Genomic DNA, 23,247 nt, shown 5'->3' with positions numbered 1-23,247 from the left:
AGCCTTTGTAGCTGAGATGACCATAACGATGGTGCCAAAGTGTTGACTGATCCATATTTAAAACTTGGAGGCATATTCCTTCATTTGTTGTGGTAGATGGTTCAATACGCAAAATAAACCGTCGATTTGCGCTTATAATTGACTCTGCTATTTTTCCTTTTTGTTGATGATAAATGCTATATACATCATCTTTAAATAGCACTGCTACTCCTTTTTCTTGTAGTTGTCCAACGCTCAAGAGATTATTTTTGAGTTCAGGTACCCAATACACATTACTAATAGTGTAACGAACCCCATGCAAAGTTTATTTCACTGCACCCTTTCTCGTAACTTTCATACTTGTATTATTTCCAAGCTTGACAATGTGAAAATGTCTTGTCTAACCTTAAAAACATGCCTTCACTAGCACAAATATGGTTTGAGCAACCAAAATCTAAGAACCAAGCATTACTCTTTTTTGCTTCATGTCTTACCATATGAGTCATTAACAACATTTCATCCTCTTCTTCCAGCTCTGCATAATTCATTTCCTTATTCATCTTTGGACATTCATATTGAAAATGACCTAAGTCATGACACCGATAACGTTCAACAGTTGCTTTGTTGAAAATTGATCTCCCTCTTCCACGTCCTCTGCCCTTGTAAGTTCCTCTTCCTCTGTTACTTATTTCCCGACCTTCGACTTTTAGAACTTGCTCCTCTCCATTAATACTTGATCTTTGAAATTTTTGTTCATGCACCACTAATGAAATTTGTAATTCATCAATGGACATGTTATCAGTATCTTTGGATTCCTGAATTGATATTACAACATAAGTAAATTTTTCAGTCAGGTATAATTTTTTCTACAATATTCTTGTCTGGCATATCTTCTCCATTGCTTCTCATCTTATTGGAGATTATCATCACTCTTGCAAAATAATACGCAAGACTTTCATCCTTCATGTCTAGGATCTCAAATTCTCTCCTTAATGCTTTAAGAAGAGGTTTCTTCACTTTTTGGTTTTCACCAAATTTTCGCTTCATTGAGTCCCAAACAATCTTGGCTGTGCGACGATCCAAGGTTTGTTCAAAGACGATACGATCAATTGCTTTGGAGAGGTAATGCTTTACTTGATGATCTTTAAGTCTAGCATCATTAAGGTGACCCTTTTGTGTCTCAGTTAACATTGTTCCTTTCTCTGGTTCTGATAAATCAATCTCTACCACACTCCATAGACCCTTTGCTCTGAGCAAATTTTCCATCAGCTCACTCCAATGATCATAGTGACCATCGAAGTGAGGGATCTCCGTTAAATTTTGTCTTCACTCATACTCTCTCTATTGGATCACTAAAAAATTGCTACTCTACAAAGCTTAGTGATGACTCTAATGCCAATTGTTAGGTTTTGATAGAAGAATAACTAAGCCAGAAACAAAAACAATTAAACTTTCAAGTGATGATATTATTTAATATTGAACTTCACTTTCGTAACTTCACAAAAAAAAAAAAAAAAAAAACTAACCACAAATCTTCCAAAATAATTAAAGTAAATACCTAATAATACTCTTACGATCCATAATAAGTCGATCCTTATTTAACTATTTATAACCTAATCAAATTCTTGTCACACGCTCAAAATAAAGTAAAATAATGGGTAGGAAGGAAGAATATAAAATTTGTTTATTTCTCAACACCAATAACAATCGAACAAGAATTGTATAATAAAAGTGATAGAATTGATGCAAGAGAATGCATTCTAATGTCAATTGGAGGAAGAATATAAAGGAATATTATTATTGTTCCCAATCTCATCGACCAAATCAGGAAATTCCTTCCTCTTACGGTCCATCGGTAGTGGAAAATTGAGGCACTTTCATTAATATATATATATATACACATTTTCTTTTTTTAAAGATTATTCCAAAAGCCATGGTTTGAAAGTTTTGTTATTTCCAAAATAACATTTTATAACACAATTTTGAAAAACTATATATATATATTTATTAACAACTATCGATTTTTTTTTTTAATAATATATGGATTATTGTTTACAATTAAATTATTAATCCTAAATTAATAAAATATTAAGTTAGTTGTCCATTTTGATCCGTTACATATGGTTGTAAGCCTCACGGTTTTAAAACGTGTCTACTAGAGAGAAGTTTTAAGACTGTTGGAGGATGGAAGTCCCATGTCGGCTAATTTAGGGAATGATCATGGGTTTATAAGTGAGGAATACTAACTCCATTGGTGTGAGACCTTTTGGGGAAACCCAAAGCAAAGCCACGAGAGCTTATGCTCAAAGTGGACAATATCATACCATTGTGGACATACCATTGTGGAAACCCAAAGCAAATCCATGAGAGCTTATGCTCAAAGTGGACAATATCATACCATTGTGGAGAGTCGTGTTCGTCTAACATGGTATCAAAGCCATGCCCTAAACTTAGTCGTGCCAATAGATTGGTAACTTCTCAAATATCGAACAAAGGACTCCAAAAGAAAATGAGTCAAGCCTCCTCGAAGTCAGTAAAAAATGACTAAGACTCCAAAGGAGTCGAGCCTCGATTAAGGGGAGGCGCACTTTGTTCGAGGGGAGGTGTTGGAGGATGGAAGTCCCACATCGGCTAATTTAGGGAATGATCATGGGTTTATAAGTGAGGAATACTAACTCCATTGGTGTGTTGTTCGAGGGGAGGTGTTGGAGGATGGAAGTCCCACATCGGCTAATTTAGGGAATGATCATGGGTTTACAAGTGAGGAATACTAACTCCATTGGTGTGAGGCCTTTTGGGGAAACCCAAAGCAAAGTCATGAGAGCTTATGCTCAAAGTGGACAATATCATACCATTGTGGAGAGTCGTATTCGTCTAACAAAGACCGTTATAAAATGCTTTGTTCCACTCCAACCGAACCCTTTAGCCCATCAAAGTTACTAGAAAGAAAAAGTAAATAGAACAACAAAAACAATGTCAGATTTACTTGGAGTAAAATGAAAATAGTCATTTTCCTGGAGAGAGATTTTGGTTTGGATTACGGTAAATCTTGTCTCGATCTCATTTCTCTTTATAGTTAGCATTTTATGTGTTACAAGAAATCAGGTCAGAATCAACCTTTCCCTTTATCCAATTATTTCGAATTAAATTTTAGTTAGCATGGTAGGTGTTATAAGAAATAACTCTAGAATCAATAAGATTGAGTCCAATAAATGACTAAAAATTGGACAAGAATGTCTGGGAACATTTAGAAGATAAAACAGATCAAAGTAAAAAAGGAAAAATTTACCGAACTAAAATAGATATAGAGGAGGAAGAAACGAAGAAAAACGAAAATTTAACCAAATAAATACATAGATGAAAAAGGAAAAATTAAGATAAAACGGAGTAAATACAATGAGAAGGAATGATGAGTCTTTTATTTTCTGTGCAAGTGAAGAATCGATTCAAATTGACCAAAAGATTAGTATCTATCCATCAAAATTCTTTTATATAACGATTAGTATATTTTTTCAGAAAAATAATACTAATAATTGAAAATGAGATCTTTAATATATACATCTATTCATGCAAAGTTTCTGTGGGTCGCATGAAGTCTAACACATGGACTATTGTAAAATGTAGAAAATTGAACTTGAAATTGGTGTCATAGTGTCTAACACATGTTATTGAAATTTTTTCCTTCTTGAGCATCTTAAAATTCTTTCTCGACAGTTCCTTACAATTTGGCAAAATGACCTTTTTACCCTTTACGCTTACTTTTTCCTTTTTGATCATTTCCCAAAATCCATAAACATCTTTTTTTTTTTTTCAAAAAAATTTCAAAACATTCATTGAAAACTATGTCTGACCACAAGCTAAAAGTGTTGCACACTAACTATGGCAGTGAGTTCTTATACTAGAACTTCTCAAAGTTTTGGATAGAGGAAAGCAAGCATCAACTCACTGCATCATATGCTCCACAAAAAAAATAATATGGTCGAGGGAAGAAACATTTCCATAATGAATATTGCAAGAAGGTTACTCAAAAGCATCCAAGTTTCAATGTTTTTTTGGGACAAACATAATACTACAGGTGGTTTACCTTCTAAACCGTTTACCGACAAAGGTGTTGGGCACTAGAACCCCCAATAAAGTATGATTCGGTAAGAAATTTTACGTGAGCATCTAAGAGTCTTTTGTTTTACAAGCCATTATTAAGATTTTCAGACAATATATAAAAAAGCTTGATAACAAAAGACAAAGATGGTGTACTTCTGCGTAGAGGATGAGATTAAGAAACACAAGCTGCATTACCCTCATCATGAGAAAATTAATGAGAAAAATATGTCGTAATCGAAGAAGAAAAGAAGTGGAATTGGTGAAGCATCGGTGAGAAGAAATTGATTATTGTGGAGTTCATAGTTCTAGAAGATGAGGGAGGTGTGATAGAGCAAGAAAATGCACCAACACTGACACCAACAAGTCCACAACGTCATTACCGGTGTCACCAAAAGACTTGACGAGTTCTTCAAAACAAGAGAGTTTAGGTGAGAGCGTCAGAGGATCCACAACGAATAGTGAACCATAGAAATTTCATTGTTTTCCTAAAATTTATACTGTTACACTCGAAGAAGGGTTAGATCCTGATGATGTAGTATTGCTTGCTGTAGAGGATCTGATAACTTACCGTGAGGTAGTAGTTGAGATGACATGGTATGAGACAATGAAAAAGGAACTTTGATGCCATCGAGAAAAACATGACATGGGCACTTACCAACCTACCGTCTGGTCATAAGTCCATACATTTGAAATGAGTGTTTAAGCTGAAAAAGAATAATAAAGGAAAAGTCATCAAGCAAATAGTACGACTCAATTGAGAAGTGATACGTGCAACGACAAGAAATTCACTTTGAGGAGGTCTTCACGCCAGTGGCTAGACTCAACACTGTAAATTTTATTCTTGGCTTTGCAGCTCAACATGGGTCGGAGGTCCATTACTTGGACATCAAATTAGCCTTCTAAATGGTAACCTCCAAGAAGAAGTGTATGCTACCTGCCCTGAAGGCTTCATCATCAAAACTAAAGAGCATAAATTGTACAAGCTATCAAAGGCCCTTTATGGTTTATGACAAGCATCGATACCATGGAACATACGGTTAGACAAGAGCTTGAACAATCTTAGTTTCAAGAAGTGCACGAAAGAGAAAATAGTGTATACAAGAAGTTATGGACCTGAAACATTCATAGTTTGTGTACGTTGATGATTTGACTGTCACTAATACAAATGTGAAAAACATCCAAGAGTTGAAGTAGTAAATGATGAAACAATTTGAGATGACTGATCTCGGGTTACCTACGTACTATCTCGGTAATGAGTTGGGCTAAAAGAAAGATTGTATCATGCTAAATCAATCAGTCCATGTTAAGAAAGTGTTGCCGCAATTTAAAATGCGAGAGTGCAACCCGATCAAGTATCCCACGGAAGTAAAGTTATAGCTCGAGAAAGATACTGGAGGAAGTTTGGTGAAATTCCACCATAGGTTGTCATTAGAAGTCTAACGGACTTGACTCATACTTGTCAAGACCTTTCATATACGGTTGGAATAGTAAGTGGTACATGAAAAAGTCTACTAGGATGCATCATCAAGTAGTTAAGCTGGAGATATAGATGATAGAAAAAGCATTGCAAGAAGTGTATTTTATCTCAACAAAAATTTCATTTCTTGTCAATCTTATAAGCATCAAATGGTGGCGCTATATCGAGGCCAAGTTCGTGGCATCAGCTACGGTATCATATTAAACATTGTGGCTGAGAAATTTGCTGAATGAAGTGACTGAAAGTGAACTAAGGTCGATAAATCTCATCGTTGACAATAAATCTGTAATTGCATTGGTGAAGAATTTGGTATTTCATGGATGCAACAAGCATATTGACATTTACTTCCACTTTATCCGTGAGAGTGTCGATGTAATGACCCTAAATTTTCTACTCAATCTAGAGTCGCTGTTGTATGCATATCATGAACATTAAACACGAATTACCTCATTTAAACTTTCATAAAACATAACTTTCCTTGTAAAACACAGTCACGGATTTACATGTTTGAAAACATCTTTAAAACGACACAACAAATAACTAAATAAAATAAATGAACGATTAAACTAAAAACATCATATTCTAACCTACATCTAAGAAAAATAAATGTGACTACCCTATGCATGTGCCATGGTCTCGAGTTGCGATGTCGTTGTCAGCCGTACAGGACTTACTTGTCTTTAATTGAAATAGAAGTAGCTCGTGGCTTCAGTATTTAAAGAAATACTCCGTAAGTAACCCCTATTGGGGTTAAATGCAAACACATACTATTTCATGAATGAGACCTATCATAATACTTTATTTTCCTATGGCTACTATCCTAACGAGCAATTGGGATGTGTACATAATTTTTCTACACACGGTCCACATGTCCAAGCATGGACCCACTAGTTGGTTCGCACACCTTCTGGGCGACCTTTCTAGTCAGGCGAGCATTCTCTGAGAACTGTTGATGCCGAACACCTCTTAGGAATAGCGATCGTCACGAAAACATTATGATAAACATAATAAACGTTCCCATGCCTAGTAGTGTATGCGTCCGTACTATCGTGAAGGAATAGGGGTATCCCCTTGCACAATAATGCATGAGGTCCCAACATTTTTTCATTTTCATTATTATTTAATCACTTCACGTGTGGTGAGCATGCAAAGCCACCCTCACGTCTCAATCCGCGTGTAGCTCAATCGAGCCATCCCCCTGCGTTTGGCTCAATAGCTTCTCTCAACTCCAGTTCGATTTAAATGGCGTATTTGGCTTAAGTTTCACTTTTGAACATCGTCTGACCATTTTAAACTATTTTTTAGTTGTTTTGACGTATCTAGGAGCATTTAAGATCACCATGACTACTATTTAGCCAATATAAAGTGTTTTTTAGCTAAAATGTTGGATTAGTTGATGCCATTAAGTGAATTAGTTTCCTTAAATTGTCCCAATACAATGTCATTGGACCCCATATAAGGGAGCAAGATCTGGCTAGCACTTTAGCATAGCCAACTAAGTGGATTTACTATTGGAATGCCTTTTTGAGCTTAATTAGATGATTGGAGTGAGGTATGAATGATACGTACTCTGTGGTCATATAATTTTTTTGATGTAATTATTTGTTATGTTATGAGTATTACGTGGTGAATGTGCGCTAACCCATAGTCAAGCCTAGGGTGCATGTATACAACGAGCATGCCTAGCAGATTCATGTGCGCATGCATGAACCGTGTATAGAGAACTACTATGCATCCAACCCTACCTAGAAAAGAATGTTAAGTTTAAAGAACAATCACAAAAAGATAGGTCTCACCATGAACCACGATTGCATATGATTGCATTTCTCGACCCCAACAGTGCACCTACTTCCTAAGTATTTTTAAATACTCAAACCATGTTTTTCTACGTTTTCCAGATAAAGGTTAGAATCTCATGTATAGATGACGACATCAATTATAGAAGCCGATATAAAATAAATTGTTCAAAATGAATTTTTTTCACTTAAGTAATCATGACATGCATGTAGTGACGACCTTATTTTTAAATGAAAAAATATGACCATAATAGAAATTCCTTTACAATTTTTAATTAATTATTTATAAACAAATAAACCGAAGATTTTACCACAAATTTGATTAGTTCTAAAAAAAAATGTCTGAATCTGACTCAATCAAAATCCTATCAGTCTATAAATTTTTATAAAATATTCACGTTATTTCCGTTGCATTACCATTTGATTCTTATATATATGAACACAATAGGATCCAATATGAGAGGCCAAAACATGAGTAGCTTTATTAAAAAAGCATAAATGGACAAAGACTCCTACTTCGTTCCCTCTTGATTCTGTAAAAACCATTTATTAATTAATTCTATCCTCTCCCTACTTTTTGAGGAAGACTGTGACTTCCGGGCACAAGACTGATGTGTGGAGAACTCTCAGAGAAAACCTTAACCGATATGCGCCCTGACTCTGACCTTCTTGCTGCTTTCACTCCTCTCCGAGACCGTAAGGGAGAGGATTGACTTATGAATTACCTTTACTGGATTTGATCCCAAAAAATAGACAGAGGATAGCTTTTTATCCCAAAAAGAACCCCCTGGTTTCGGTGGGAATGCTTCCCCGTCCGTAAAGAAATAGAATGACTCCTTTGTCGAGCGTCTTCGCCTCTTCGCCCTACGAGTCTCAGGGCTAAGCCCCTTTTCCTTCTTTCACTCAATCACTTGTCCCTGATTTCATTCCGTCTTGAACAAAGTAAATAGGTTAAAGTAAAGCAACTCGAGATTAAAGTTCACTCCCGCCTGAACCTATTTATGAATAAAGGCATTCAAATATTCTTTGAGGTTATTTCCATTCCATTACATTTGATTCTTATATATATGAACACAATAGGATCCAATATGAGAGGCCAAAACATGAGTAGCTTTATTAAAAAAAGCATAAATGGGATCCAATCTTGGGGACAAGAAGAATGAGGTGAAATGGATATATTTATATATATAATATAATGTCTGAAATCAAAGGGCCAATGTTTAGTAAGTTGCACGCCTATGTGCAAAGAATGCATACTTTTGGGTAACCAATTTCATCATGCTGTCTCCAATTTGTCTGCCAAATCTCACCCATATGATACTCATCATGTAGATTCCTATCAACTTTGTCGAATAAGAATGAGTACGGAATGATTTCTTTTAAATAGTATCTTTCCAATGAAATGCTTTTGAAAAATTGTTCGGAGTTCACTCAATATAGAATTACTTCAAGTAAAGCACGCTTAACTATGAAGTTCTTATGATTGAATAGCGAAAAGAAAAGTGCAAATTGTTTAAGTTTTTCTTACCTATCCTATCATCAGAACTCGTGCTTGGGCGAGAGTAGTACTAAGTTGCGTGACCACTTGAGAAGTCCTCGTGTTGCACCCTTTTTTATTTCTATTTTTTTTACTCGTTATTTCAATTTCTTCCTTTCTTTCCAAATGGCAACCACCCCGTTCGTGCATCGTCGCTTGGATCATGCCGTCCGCATGTGTTAAATGCAATTTGTGCGCATTTCATGTCGAGTGCAATCATACCAAAACTAATGCACCAGATCCTATCAGAACTCCGCAGTTAAGTGTGCTCTCATTCGAATGTGATCTTCGGTTCATTCATCTACCCCTCCTCTATTCAGTTGTCACACTATACCAAAACTAATTAACCTATTAATGTTAGGTTACGGAGACTACTGTATATTTATAGCTTACTCAATAGTTATACATACTAACACTATATATGGTAATTGACATAGAGTAAACGGTAACATATATATATGTGTGTAGTAAACAAGTATATTAAAAGGTTATATTGTTAAAACTATATATGATAGATAGTTTATATGTAGCAGATGACTATATCTATTATATATAATAAACTAAACTATATATACTCTGAATACTCTGAGACCATACATACATACAATTAATTGTGTTTGGTGTTTAGAAATATTATCCGAATTTCATATAAATAAAGTATTTTCAACCTTTTATTATATTATTTAATTTTAGATAATTAATTATAATTAACTATTTTATTTTTATTAGTCAAATTATTAAAATAATTTATCTAATTAAATTTTAATTTAATTTTTATTAATGTATCTTAAATGTTAGACTTTTGAGTTACATAATAATTCTTAATAATTTTCCTCAAATAAATAAATTTAATAAAATTATATAAAATTTTAACTTATGAGATATATATATATATAGTGAAATTATATAAACTTTCTTTGATTTAAGTTTAATTTTTATTCATTAATACATATATTACATATTTTATATTTTTGAAAAATAAATGATTTTAATAAAATCGTAAATAATTAGTATGATAATCAAAATAAAAATTTAATCGTAAATATCCTATTTTAAAAATTAAATATAATTTATTTATTTCTTTTATGAGAACTCCTTTATAAAACCTTTAAATTTGATTAATAGAAAAAAACAATTTTTTTTTTATCAACAAAAGAATAATAAAGAAATGGAAAAAAGGAAAATCAAAATCACACACACAAAAAAAAAAAAAAAAAAAAAATAAATAAATAAATAAAAAATAATAATAATAATTGAAAAGATAAGTGAAAATAGATATAAAAAAAGAAATAATAATAATGTGATCCGTATTTGAAAATATCGAGTAAGGACTCTGTTACTAAGATTAGAATGACACATATAATAATTTTAAAATATCGTGATATACATTATCTACGAGGTTAATTTATATAATCCAACATTTTTGTCATATTTCGTAACACGTTTCAACTCGTGTGCCTCGTGGACATGTCATTATAGTTATGAAACATTTCGTGCATTATGTACTGAATAACCAGCATCCTAGACTGAGATATGGTAGGACAGTATAACATCTACTAGACCATGCATCATCTATGGAGGGTTAAGTGACAGATCCTTTCAAAGGGTCATAGAGTTACTCTAAGTTTGGGAGAAGTAACCTCATGTGCTCGAAGCTACTATATTTGCTTATGTGGTCCCTCGCCCCTTCAACACAGAATCGATTTCCGACCAGATTTCTTCATTTTCTCATTTTCATATCTATTGATTATGAACTCAGATCACGTTGATTCCTTCGTCAAAGTTTTAGATTGTGTTACCAGCTATGTTCTAGTTTATTTATTTATTTATTTTTATTGAATTTTGCTTCAACACAAAATGGGATTTGAGTGTTGGAAAATCACTTACCGTTCTTGGATGATTCTTGGATATCCACTTTCGGATCGAGGTTTTGGTCAAACTTCTTCACAGATCCTATGGAGAGTTACTCCTAGATGGACATATCGAGATTTCAGGACTAGATTTACACTAGAGAGATTCAAATCTAAATGTCTGAAGAAATTCGTTCAAGAGTCCTACCTCGCGGAAAGCTCTCGGATCTTGATGGAAAATAAACCCTAGCCTCTCAGTCCTATCTTTTCTTCAAGAAATGATCCCTTGTGATTAGGTCATGGTCGAAAATGGATTCAGGCCGTGGTTTCAGATAAGTATTATGACAACTCTTCCAAATTTCTCTAACTTTCTCTATCGGTTAATTTTCTTTTTGCTGGCTACTATTAGGGTTCCACTTGGACCCTATAATGGTAGATATCAAAAGCTAAAAAATCGAGGCTCCAAACACTGACTAAGAGGTAAGTAGCTATCTTAGATTTTTCTTTAGAAATACTCGAACGAATCGCTTCAAATGCAATATGACCTTAACTTAAGTATGATATAAGGAAACAAAGAAGAATTAGTCAAAGAACCATGATTTAAGGACTTGAACGGAGCATTTTTCTTGAAAATCAAGTAACATTAAAATAACTTACTAAACGAACTCAGTTTCTCATGAAATTTTAATGTTAGACATAATATGATATGTTAAGGCTATATATGAAATTTAATCGTTATTGGATAAGGATAAGTAGCTAAACTAAGTAACGATACAAAATGACTACAAAACTTTGCAAGAGACAATATATTATGATTTTTAAAGATCATATAAAGTTTCAAAGTCATTGGAGTACGTTCACGGACTAAACCAAGAATTTATGGTTAAATGACCAGAATGTCCCTAAAGATTTTTAATATATTTCAAGAATCAAAAACTCTCGAAATGACTCAAGGATTTAAGAAAATCCTATTTACAAGAATATAAATGTTTATTCGGACGAGAACCTAAACCAAGGAAATGGGGTAAATGACAAAAATGCCCTATAAGGACCTTAAGAAACTTTCCGACCATAAGGATTTCTCAAAGATAATAAAGACTAAATATGACCTTAGAAGGATTATACACGATCTCAAAGGTTCTAAACACATTAAACCAAGGCTTATCGAAAAGGACAAAGTTACTCTAATGACCCAACCAAGATTCAAAATCGACCTTATGATACTTCGAATGAATTATGCCTATTATTATGAAATGTTCCTAATATAAGGAAAACGAAAACGAGGGCTAGATAGCTCCTATCAAATAAGCTCAAGAATTGAGCACTTTAATAAATTCCTTTAAATCCTCGAAGGTTATTACGTCCCACGACTTGGGTGTATTATAGTTTAAGTTATGCTTAGGTAATCAGGATGCTAATCTCCTCCGGTTGGCCCATGGTTTTAAGGGTAGCCTTCAGTAACCAAAAGGCTACCCTTACTCAAGAAGAGCTGAAACGTTAACATTTCATTTTTAAGACATCAAAATGCTATCTCATGTTCAGCTTTAGGGTAATCCTTGTTTTTTAATCAACAAGGAGACTACCCTAACTCTAGAGGAGCTCAAAGTTAGCACTTGATTTTTAAGTATCCAGGTTACTATCTCATGGTACGTTTTAGGCTATCTCTTGATTTATTATGTAATCTGGATCCGATCCTATAATAAGATGAGTTCAAGGTGAGTCCTTGATTTTCAAGTAATTAGGAGACTACCTCGAGAACATGTATAATAAGCTTATCACACATCCATGACATAAAATACTCAAGCTTAAGTACCGAAGTTTGCTAGCTACCACTCAAGAAACAAAAATCAAGAATGAGAATTAGGGACAAGAACAAGAACAGGACAATGATTAAGTGTGGTATCCTAGCATATCTTAAGGATACGATTAAGAGCCTATAGGTAGGCTACTTATTGAGTCTTTGTACCCACTCCATGTTTTCCATGTTTTTAGGTAATTAAGGAGTTAGTCGAGGTTGGCAGCGGACTTTGGAGTAGGTACCATAGACAAGCATCACCCGTCATTTTGAACCCTGTTTTTATTTTATTTTAAATATTAGTTTCCATTCCTTATTTTTTATTTAAACTACTCATATATGAACTCTGTATTGATATTATAACAGTTACAATATATGTATATATATATATTAAAAAATAATTATTAACCAGTTACCAACAACCCTGACGCCGGAATTCTCGAACAATCTCTTTCATGGACACTCTCGTCCCCCTGTCACTAGTCCAACAACCTCATTCTGCCCACCAAAACACAAAACATAAAAACATTGAAAATGAGAGGGAATGAAAGAGAGACGGAGACGAATGGTCACGAAACTCCGTGACACCGTCGTGTAGTATAGATAACGTTATAGAAGAGAGGATTAACGAACCATGGAACGCTTTGATGCACACGTGTGATTACAAATAATGTCGTAGCTTTGCCAGCCAAGAAGATGAACTGATTTCTGGTGCCACTCTTTGTGCTCAAATTCGAACCTTAGTAAGTACGGAGGGAGAACGAGTTGATTTTCTCTTTTTTAATTTATTTATATATTAATTTCAATACTTTTATAATTTTTTATTTCTATATATAATATTAAAAAAAATGATGTAAATACTTCATTAATTATTATTTTAACAACAAACATTATTAAACCATATGCAACACTTTGTCGGACGAAAATATAATTGAAGGCAACCTTTAGTCGCACCGTTCACATCTTGCATTAAATTTTACCAACTATTTCAAGCTTATATTATTCGACTTTCGTTTTGATGCTCCATACTCGGGTTAGACTGGGATGTAGATGGTTCAAACTCGATCCAATCGTTACAGACTTATAATGGAACCGCCTCGAATTGATTGACGGTTTGGTTGGAAGGATAAAGAATTCGAGGTCGTTTCAAACCTAGGACCTCGAGATTACAAGCCTGTATTTTTCGCCTGCCTAACCTTTTTTTCGTTTAGTTTCTGCTAAATCTAGACTCGACTAATTATACTCGATTTTTTTCGTTTGCAAATCAACACTGCCAAATCGACCTTATTGAAATCCAAACCTAGGTCGTTTGAGTCCTTCTAAGAAGATTTGTTTAGTTTATTTTGGTATTTCTGCTTTAATTCCTTTTTTTTAATTAAGTTTAATTATTAAGAGTATACCGAGATTGAGTTGGAAATTTTTTTTTGAACCCATCTAAAATTTTGGGTTGTCGAGTCGATCAGACAAAAAAGTATGTCAACCTATGAACCAACTAAAATTTTCGATTTTCCAAAAATTCAACTCAAGAAAACAAGAAAACAGGAATCGTGACCTCCCGATCAGTTGTAGTCAACCTCACGATGTGCCTAATTGGTTAGTTTACCTTTCCCAGGGCTTCCCGTTTTGCAGGTTGCTACTCGAGCCGTCGAGTATCGATCTTCGCTCGAAATTATGATCCATTTTTATAAGATTTATTATTAAAAAAAGGGCTTTATATATTTGCATGGAGAAACCAAAGAGACAGCCAATCACAAACGGTTTACACAAACGACCAAAATTATTAAAAAAAAAAAAAAAAAAAAACTCACAAACCATAGCGAATGTCGCTAAACTTAGTCTTGATCCACTTGAAGCTGTTCTTTACACTAGACTTGACCTTATTTTCCATGTTGAAAACATTATACGACGCAATTCTTCTCTTCCTTTGAAGCTCGGGATCAGTCGAGGTCGAGAACCCAGTAGCCTTCCCAGTCAGGCCGTTGAAATTGTACGAGTTGGATCGGGTTTGGAAACTGAACTCACCCGAACACGAGGACGAGTACTTGGGGAACGATTTGCTCTTCTCCATAGCTTGGAAATTGGCCTTGATTTCTGCACCTAAGTTCTTTTCACTCCCAAGGATGGGTTTTTATATAGAGTTGATGGAGGATATGGACGGTTGAGATTGATCGAGCATGATCTAGTTTGGTGGCAACCCATGTGCAGTGTTGAAGATTGTTTTCTTTTATTTATTTATTTATTTATTTTTAAATTTTAATAATTAATTTATTTTTAAATTTATTTTTAATTTAAGGGAATGATGCTAGTTGGGGATGATGGTGGTGGGCCATGGCTAAGGATATGTTATCAATATCAATCAAGACCATGGTGGAAGTTTCAAAAATAAAGATGGGGGACCCACATTGCCCAATTGGGTTTTATCATCATTTAATTTTTTTAATCATAATAAATAAAATAAATATCAATTGGGTTTTATCGTCAATACCACGGTTAAAACATCTGTAGATAATTTTAAGGTGTCAGTAGACGGTTTTTGTTCATATATTGATGGTAAGAACACTTTTTAACTTTCTTTTTACAAATGTAAAAGGTTGAATGCCACTGTGACCTATATGGTCACGACCTCATGTGTTTAGAGATGTGTTGATATGAACCAAGAGACATCAATCATATAATATGCTTCAATGAAGATGTGAAGAAAATATTGTTGAAATTATCAAAAGATATTTCAATTCATGTCACATTGAAGAAGAATGAAGTTTCATGTTATAAATTTTGGGTGGATTACAATTTAGAGTAATTTAGAGTTATTGTATTTCATTAATGTATTTTAAGACTTTTTATTTCTTATAGGTTACAATTACAGAATGGTTAATTATGGTCATTAAGTATGAATGTTACAACTCTTGAAATGCCTTTAATAGTTTCATTTTGAAGCTATATAAAGCCATGTATGTTGTATTTGTAAGTAGACTTGGAAAATATAGTAAAAGAAGCATTTGTGCTCTTCTTTAGCCAATGACTAAGTTTCTTTGCAATTCTACATAGTTTAGGTTGCATGTAGAATCATTCAAGTTTGTTTGCAATTCTATGTAGTTTAGGTTGCATGTAGAATCATTCAAGCTCGACATGATCAATCTTGCTTGTGGAGTGATTCGAATCTCAAACAAGTGTTTGAGATATTTGATCAACAAGAATCATTCAAGCTAGACATGATCGATCTTGCTTGTGGAGTGATTTGAATCTTAATCAAGTGTTCTTACCTTGAGATATTCGATCAACAAGGTAATCCGAATCTTATTCCCCTTGTAGTTGATTCCTTATCTTATCATGTGTAGGATCACATGGTGTTCTTTGATCAAACGATATCTATCCAGTAACTATAGTAATAGAAAATCAGAAAATCCATGGTAACAAACCAATAAATCAGTAGATTATCTTACTGTGTATAAATATGACCTATTTTACGTTTAACCACCGAATGTTACTATAAAAAATTTATGTTGTACTTTTAAACATAGTACTAATGTAGCTAGAAAGTTGAAGGGTATTAACGAAACAAATTCTTAAATTTTTTAGTCAAAATACAATATAATTTTTTTTTTTATTAATTTAGCCTTAAAATTACTTATAATTGATTTATTTTTTTACCCTTTTATCTTTGACAGCTTGGGAAGTTTGGTATTACTATGTCGTGTCGGTTTAGTTAGTTATTTTATTTTATTTTATTTTATAATAATAAATGAAATTCTCAAAATTTATCATTAAAAAATGAAAAGAAATAAAGACAATATTGAGTTTTGAAGATCAAACCAATTGGTTCTGTTTGATTTGGTCGGTTTGTTTGTCATTTTCAGTTTTGAAAATTATTTCAACTGTGACAACCCAATGGCCCTCACATTTATGAAGGCCGAAAAGAGCGGGTTGAATATGAAGAACGTAATGAGTGAAGCCTATACTGAAATCTTTGAATTCGAAGTTTTTTATGATAATCTTTCTTCTACAGATCTGACTCGTTTGATTTTATGGATCAGTTTGCCATTTTCGTGTCACGATTATATTAAGAAGAGAGTACATGTGGAGCCATGTCTCGAATGAAGTAGAGATTTCCCGTTTAAACTGAGATTGGGGGAGAGAGTGAGGAGAAATTTCTCCCGATTAGATAATTGGGGTCGGAGACGAGGATAATATTCTCCATCCTCGTCCAATTCCCCGACCCACTCTGTCCCCACCCTGCTTCAAAGAGACTTATATTTTCAAAGATAAAGAAAACTTTATATATTTCATTCCAAGATTTAAAAAAAAAAAAAAAAAAAAAAAAAAAACAAAAACAAAAACAAAAACAAAGTTGGAGACTAGTGGTTGATTATCTAATTAACTATAAAATACATGGAGTGAGTTTAAAGACTCAATAATAGTTGTAGGCTCTTATTCGTGTCCATGAGCCAGGTTACAATATTTTCTTGAATAACACGGAACCTACATATAACTTAACTTGGGTTCATGAAATTTTGTCAAGCTACTCCTAAAGTGACCCTAAATTACTTTTCATGAAAGACCGATATAGTCACATTATTGGTACAAAACATGATCATGACATCCTGCTAATAATACATGATGCAAGACATTTTATTTAGATGGCCGGGCATCCATTTAGAAAAGGAAACATGGGTCTTGTAGTGCACCTCCTCGTGGTGGGAGGTCGTCGACACTTAGGGATAGTAGCATAGTACCTAATAAGGTCATGACTTTAGGGCATGGGGTGTGTAGGGTAGTTTCATTTCATTCGGAGGTCATTAGAACTCATTAGAACTGGTACTTTAAACCGTTATTTCGCTTAGCTACTTAAGTTTATCCAACGATTACCAAATCTTTACGTGTCATATATGCTTGGCTTAAAATTTTATGAAGTGAATTATTTTAATGTTATTTGATTCCCAAGCAAAATGCTTCGTGTATGCCCTTAACTCACTGTTCTTGGTCTATTTTTCCATATTTCTTTAGTTCTTACTTAACCTACGACATGTATTAGACTTCAAACGATCCCAACAAGTATTACCTAATAAAAGTTCACATTGACTACTTATCTCTTAGTCAACATTCGGGGGCCTCGTTTCTCGAGCTTTTAGTACCTGAAGTACTCACTTTTTTTTTATAGACTCCTTGAAATGACTAGTTTCTGGAACCATCAAGAATTTCATGAGAATAAATTTAAAAGAGAGTTAATTTTGAGAAAGAACTGAGAGGGGTTGGATTTTGGGCTAACGCGATCGGTTCGTCTTCTTCCACATAAAGGAAGAAGATGTGTGTATCACATAGTTCTGTTGCTTGAAAATGAAACTCTCTAGCTCATTTCATAACATTTTTGCAATGACCTACCTTTTAAGATCATCGAGCAACGAACTGCCATGTAGATAGGAAATTTTAAAATAAAAATCAAGAGTAACAAACCTGTACATCCAAAAAGTTTCTGAAAAAAAAAATGCAACTGAAAGCGTTTTCAAAATTGCATCATAAAAAGTAACACTATATACAACATACTTTACATCGTAAACGGATATATCTAAACAACTCTAAAGCCCTAATGTTCAAGTTTACTATCCCACCGTCACATAGTTCCACTACCCTGAAAATCAAAAGTAGCCAAAATGAGTATAGAAATGCTCAATAAATAGCATGTTCGTAGGTTCTTAAACTATACTTGTGCCTTACTGTCTCTTTGTCTATTGTTTTAACATTCATTGAACTGAAGACTATGAAACACACTTAAGACTTGCCTAAGTTAACATTTAGGTATTCTAGATTGTCTCGACTTACTCTAGCTTTCTAGTTGGTAACGGTTCAACATATAACCCAACAAAACTTATCTACTTGGCTAGCTTGTGAGCACACGGCTAATTCTATAAAGTTGCTTACTTAGGGATAACTAGTAAAGTTGAGTTTAACTTTGATGTATGTCGGTAATCGACTTGTCCCTGCAAAGGACCATGAAGTGTTTAGGAGGGACCATTAAGTGTTCGTGGGAATTTCCTAATTGCACCCACCTAGTGTTTGTGAGGGACCATTATGTGCATTCATGCTCTACTGAGTTTATTGTATGGTAGTGGTCCTCGTAACTAATAATGGGTACATCGTAGAATATTGTGTAAAAATATTCTTCAAGCAATCACAACGTACAAACATATGATGTACATGTGATAAAATATAACGCAAGTATCCATTAATCATGTAAACTGTACTTAAAATATGTTCGTAAAATCATTAAACTATACCTACAAGCAAATCTTGCACAAAACCATTAGTCATCGTCTTGTAGTCCGTATACTTAAAATAAAGAATATTTTACTATATTTTATACACTTAACCAGTCCAACCAAGTCAATTAAGATCAGTTTCTAACCTGATTCAAATAATAAAGAACTCATGACATTCATATCTTTAAATCTATAACTAAACAGGCTAAACCAAATAGTTATTTACACATGTCGGTGTTATCCTTTTAAGCTAAAAGCGCTCCTAACTTGTTCCCATGTCTTCCAAATTCCTCTAAAATATCCAATAATAAATGAAATTAGGAATACACTCATATCGGATCGACAAACGAGAAAATAGAGGGCGAACAGATAAGAAAACTCATCCCACACATTATTTCATGCCCCCAATGCTCGAAATTGATTGCCCACGCATGACCTTTACGTGGGCGTATTAACGCACGACCGTTTTGAGCTTATTATTTCGTACGTTTTCAGCCGAATTTGAACCCAAATCTTTTACAAAAGTTAAAGATCTCATTACAATAGGGTGTATTTTAGCGTGAGTTAAGGAAGAGGTAGGGACTTAGTTTCAATACAATGGGGTGTATTGCAGCATGAGTTGTAACCTTGTAAAGTTGACAAAAAAAATTTGATTCCTAGCCAATGTAAACCCAAAACCACTTCTTATTGGTAAATCATGAGGAAACTTGTTCCTTATAAATTCCTCAAGCTTAAGATATTATTTTAGAGGGACAACTTTGTGTGACCATGGCCAATTTTAGAGTCCAATCTTCGATATGTATGTCAACCAAAAAAACGCATAATTGAGCTCCTTTGGGTAGCTCGATCTTGACCTCCTCATACCCCGACTCCTTCATGAAACATGTCCATTGTAGTCCCTTACAGCTAAAAAAAGCATCAATTTGGAAGGAAATGAACCTCAGTGAGAGAATTAAAACTTATCTTGAAATTATTCCTAAATTAAAATTCTTGAATTCCTCCTTCTCCCAAGGTTATTAGACTTTGCGATCTTCGCAAGAATTGTTCTTTAATTGGGTAGGAACTAAATAGAATAGGTTAGATACACGAATTTGTCTATAACCATGAATTGCAATTTCAAGTCTTAAGCTTCAAATGGTAGACTAAATTGGGGGAAAAGGCTACGACTACTTTCAGCCCTCGACTCCTTCACATAACTTGTGGAAAAATTCTTTTAGAAGGTGTAAGAATTGATTTGAGAAGAATTGATGGGATGTAGCTCATGAATTCCAAAAACTTGAGAGTAGAAAATCCATAAAGCAAGCTTCAATTACTTACGCATAAAGAGCTCCTGTAGCTTGATTCCTATCCCAAATGGCTCGCCTTGATCCCTTATTTGTAATGGTGGCATCTACCGCCTTTGAAAGTTCTAGAATTAGGTCAATCGGGGTGGTTACTATTTGACATATGACCCGCCAGAAAACTTGATCCATTCATTTCTTTAACGACTTCTAAACTTAATCCTAATCGTTGGATTTAAAGCCCCTGTGTCTATTGACGGTTGTTCAAAATTGGGGTGGCTTGGACTATTAGATCTCAACACATGGTATGTATTATACATGGTATGTAATAATGACTCAACATGGACACAACAAATTTTCTACCTAGATAGTGTCTAGATGGATGGATGTCACGACTACATTTTCGAGGCTTCCCCGAATATAGATTGCAACTTAAGAGTGGGTTGAAAGACAATAAAACTTTTCATAAATAATACAATGAGAATTTAAAACAAAAGTATATTCTATTTTACAATATATAATAAAAGAAGGTTTAGTTCAAATACATTGGGAGACGGAAAAAAATGTCATAATATGAGTGGAGACTCTCTATTGCTCTCGCTTAAGATATGCTCCACACTCCTAGTTACCTAATAAAGATAGAAACTATTGAGTGAGTACAAGATTCAGTAAGTAGCTTACTTGAAGGCTGTTAATCATGTTCAGAATGGATGTTAGGGTACCATACACTTTTCTTAATCATGATTCATGTCTTGGTTCTTGTCTTGAGAATCTTGGTCCTTAGGCTCTAGTCATGAGTTCTATGGTTCTATACTCAAAATCTTGGTCTAGAGTTTTGAGTTGTTACTATTTTGTTCTTATCCCTTAGACACTCCTCCCATAGACTTATATGGGTTTCTATGGTCAGTGAAAAATTTGATCAACCCTCATGACATAGACGGTACCCATGGCTCACGTATTTCTGTGACACTCTACACGCCTATACTAAGGGTTTCTAAAGTTCCTGCAGCATAGTATGAATACCTACCTTTAAGGTGTCATGTATTCCCTATGACATAATCTAAATACCTATTCTAAAGATTTCATGTCAAGGTGTCATGTCTTCCCTGTGACATAGTCTAAATACCTATTCTAAAGGTTTCATGTGTCCTTTGTGACGTAGTCTGTGTTGTGGGATCATGTTGCACCCCTTATCAAGAGGTTTTTAGAGTATGGGGTAGAGTGGTACTAGAAGTCCTAGTGTCGTGGTGGTTTAGGGCTTGGGTTGTGAGTTTTGGAATACCAACCTTCTTGTCATGATCCATGTCCTTAGAGCACCCTCTTAGATTCATAGGTATTCGTGTTCAAGCTTTTAGGGTGTTCTCGTGTTCTAACTTTTAGGGTTCTTTCTTAAAACTTGAGGCACAATCATGACATATAACATGCAAACTCTAATCCCTGAGATATGTCTGGTTTCTTTCCCGTAGAACCTTGATCTTGAAGTTTTAGAGGCGATGCCCTAAAGAAAAGCAATGAATATGAAAACAATTCTTGGTTGACTCTTGTTTCTTGTCCCTTAAACATTCCCTCTAGTATAACTATAGATGACATGAGCCTGAAATCCTACGTTATTGGTTCAAATCAGGATTCAGATTTCAAATTCGACCCATGGTTGCATCAACATCCCCTTGGGTAGAGATCTAGATTCGACATCTTGGTGGCCTCCAAATTTTCTTTTGAATTGAGGTTATCGCATGCTTGCTGAGCACACATTCTTCACAAAATTTTTCTTCAAAATCCATGTTTGGTAGCACATGTACCATATTCTTCTTGGCTAACTTCTTTAGGCCGCCATGATGTAGTTGACCAAAACGGAGATGTCACAGTGATGCCTTGTCTTCTACGTCGACTCGTAAACATTTTTTTCGTATGCTTCTTAAGTTTAATTTGTACATCCAATTTCTTCCTATCTCGTCTCGAGCAACCAAACGCCCTTACTTATCCTTTAGGTGTAGCAGGCGGTTCTTTAAGAATATCGAGTAACCTTTCTCTGTGAGTTGCCCCATACTCAATATGTTGATCTTGAGATCTGGTACGTAATAAACATCTTGGATTGACCCCATTACACCATCCTTTTGCAAGAAATGTATCATACCTTGGCCTTTGACCTCCACCTTTGACGTATCTCCAAATGACACATGACCATCTTCAATCTTTTGCATCTCTTTGAATAGGTACTCGTGACCACACATATGGTTGCGTTCTCTGCCACGCCAATTTGCTTGGCTCGACTGTCTCTTTCTCCTTATAGATTTCTTCATTTCTGCTGTCTTGACCGCCTCGACCATTTCCGCGACTTCCTTGACCTCTACCTTGAATATTTTGAGAGTAGAGTAACTTTTCATCCTTTATTGATGCCTTAGTCTGAAGCGCTTGATCGAGTGTCTCCTCCTTCTTTTTCTTACGTTGCTCGTGTGCCTCGAGAGAACCGGCGAGCTCATCGACCGTGAACGTCGCTAGGTTCTTTGACTCTTCTATCGCACATACAACATTCTCGAAGTTTTCGGTTAACAGCCTCAAGATCTTCTCCACAACCCGCGTCTTGGGTAACATTTCTCCGTTTCGATTTAGTTGATTTATCACGGTTTGTACGCACGTAATGTATTCAGATACATTTTTTGACTCCTTCATCTTCATGCTCTCCAACTCGCCACGCAAAGTTTGGAGGCGTACTTGCTTGACTCGGTCGGTTCCTTTGATCACTTTTTCTAAAGCGTCCCACGCTTCTTTTGAAGTAGTTGCCTTGACAATCTTCTCAAAGCCCGACTCGTCAACAGCCTGGAACATCATGTATAATGCTACCTTATCCTTTGATCGCAATTCTTTTAGCGTCTTGTTTTGCGCTAACGTATAACCCGTGGTATCCTTTGGTTATTTGAAACCTTCTTATTCTCGTAGTTCATCTTTGTTTATCGCAGTAGCGGCATTTGACCCATCATATTCGCCATCGGCTATGATACCAATTTGTTGAAAATAAAAGCTTGCTCTGATACTAATTTGTTAAAATAGCACTCACGAAACTCTGAAAGAAATGTCTAGAGGGGAGAGACAAGGAGACAGAATTTTGGAAAGCCCTTTTTGTATTAGATTGTACTTACAATTTCTCTTTTTGTTTAAAGGCTAAAAATGGCTAGCATAG

General features: G+C 34.7%; 1 protein-coding gene across 1 annotated transcript; it reads right to left on the bottom strand.

The window, feature by feature from the left end:
- Positions 1–14,214: 14,214 nt before the first annotated feature.
- Positions 14,215–14,649, bottom strand: LOC111797558 (uncharacterized). The gene has a single exon (XM_023680600.2). It carries the CDS (start codon positions 14,601–14,603, stop codon positions 14,340–14,342), a length of 264 nt encoding a protein of 87 aa, XP_023536368.2. The 5' UTR covers positions 14,604–14,649; the 3' UTR covers positions 14,215–14,339.
- Between the last annotated feature and the right edge of the window lie 8,598 nt (positions 14,650–23,247).

This window comes from Cucurbita pepo, chromosome 6 (genome assembly GCF_057944985.1).
Source record: "Cucurbita pepo subsp. pepo isolate OVF chromosome 6, ASM5794498v1, whole genome shotgun sequence".
In the NCBI taxonomy this organism is placed as follows: domain Eukaryota; kingdom Viridiplantae; phylum Streptophyta; class Magnoliopsida; order Cucurbitales; family Cucurbitaceae; genus Cucurbita; species Cucurbita pepo.
Note: the sequence above shows the minus strand (reverse complement) of the source record. Positions and strands in the feature narration are given on the sequence as shown.

Bases quoted from the DNA above. Each gene is read 5' to 3' on its own strand.
- LOC111797558 (XM_023680600.2), bottom strand. From the start codon at position 14,603: ATGGAGAAGAGCAAATCGTTCCCCAAGTACTCGTCCTCGTGTTCGGGT.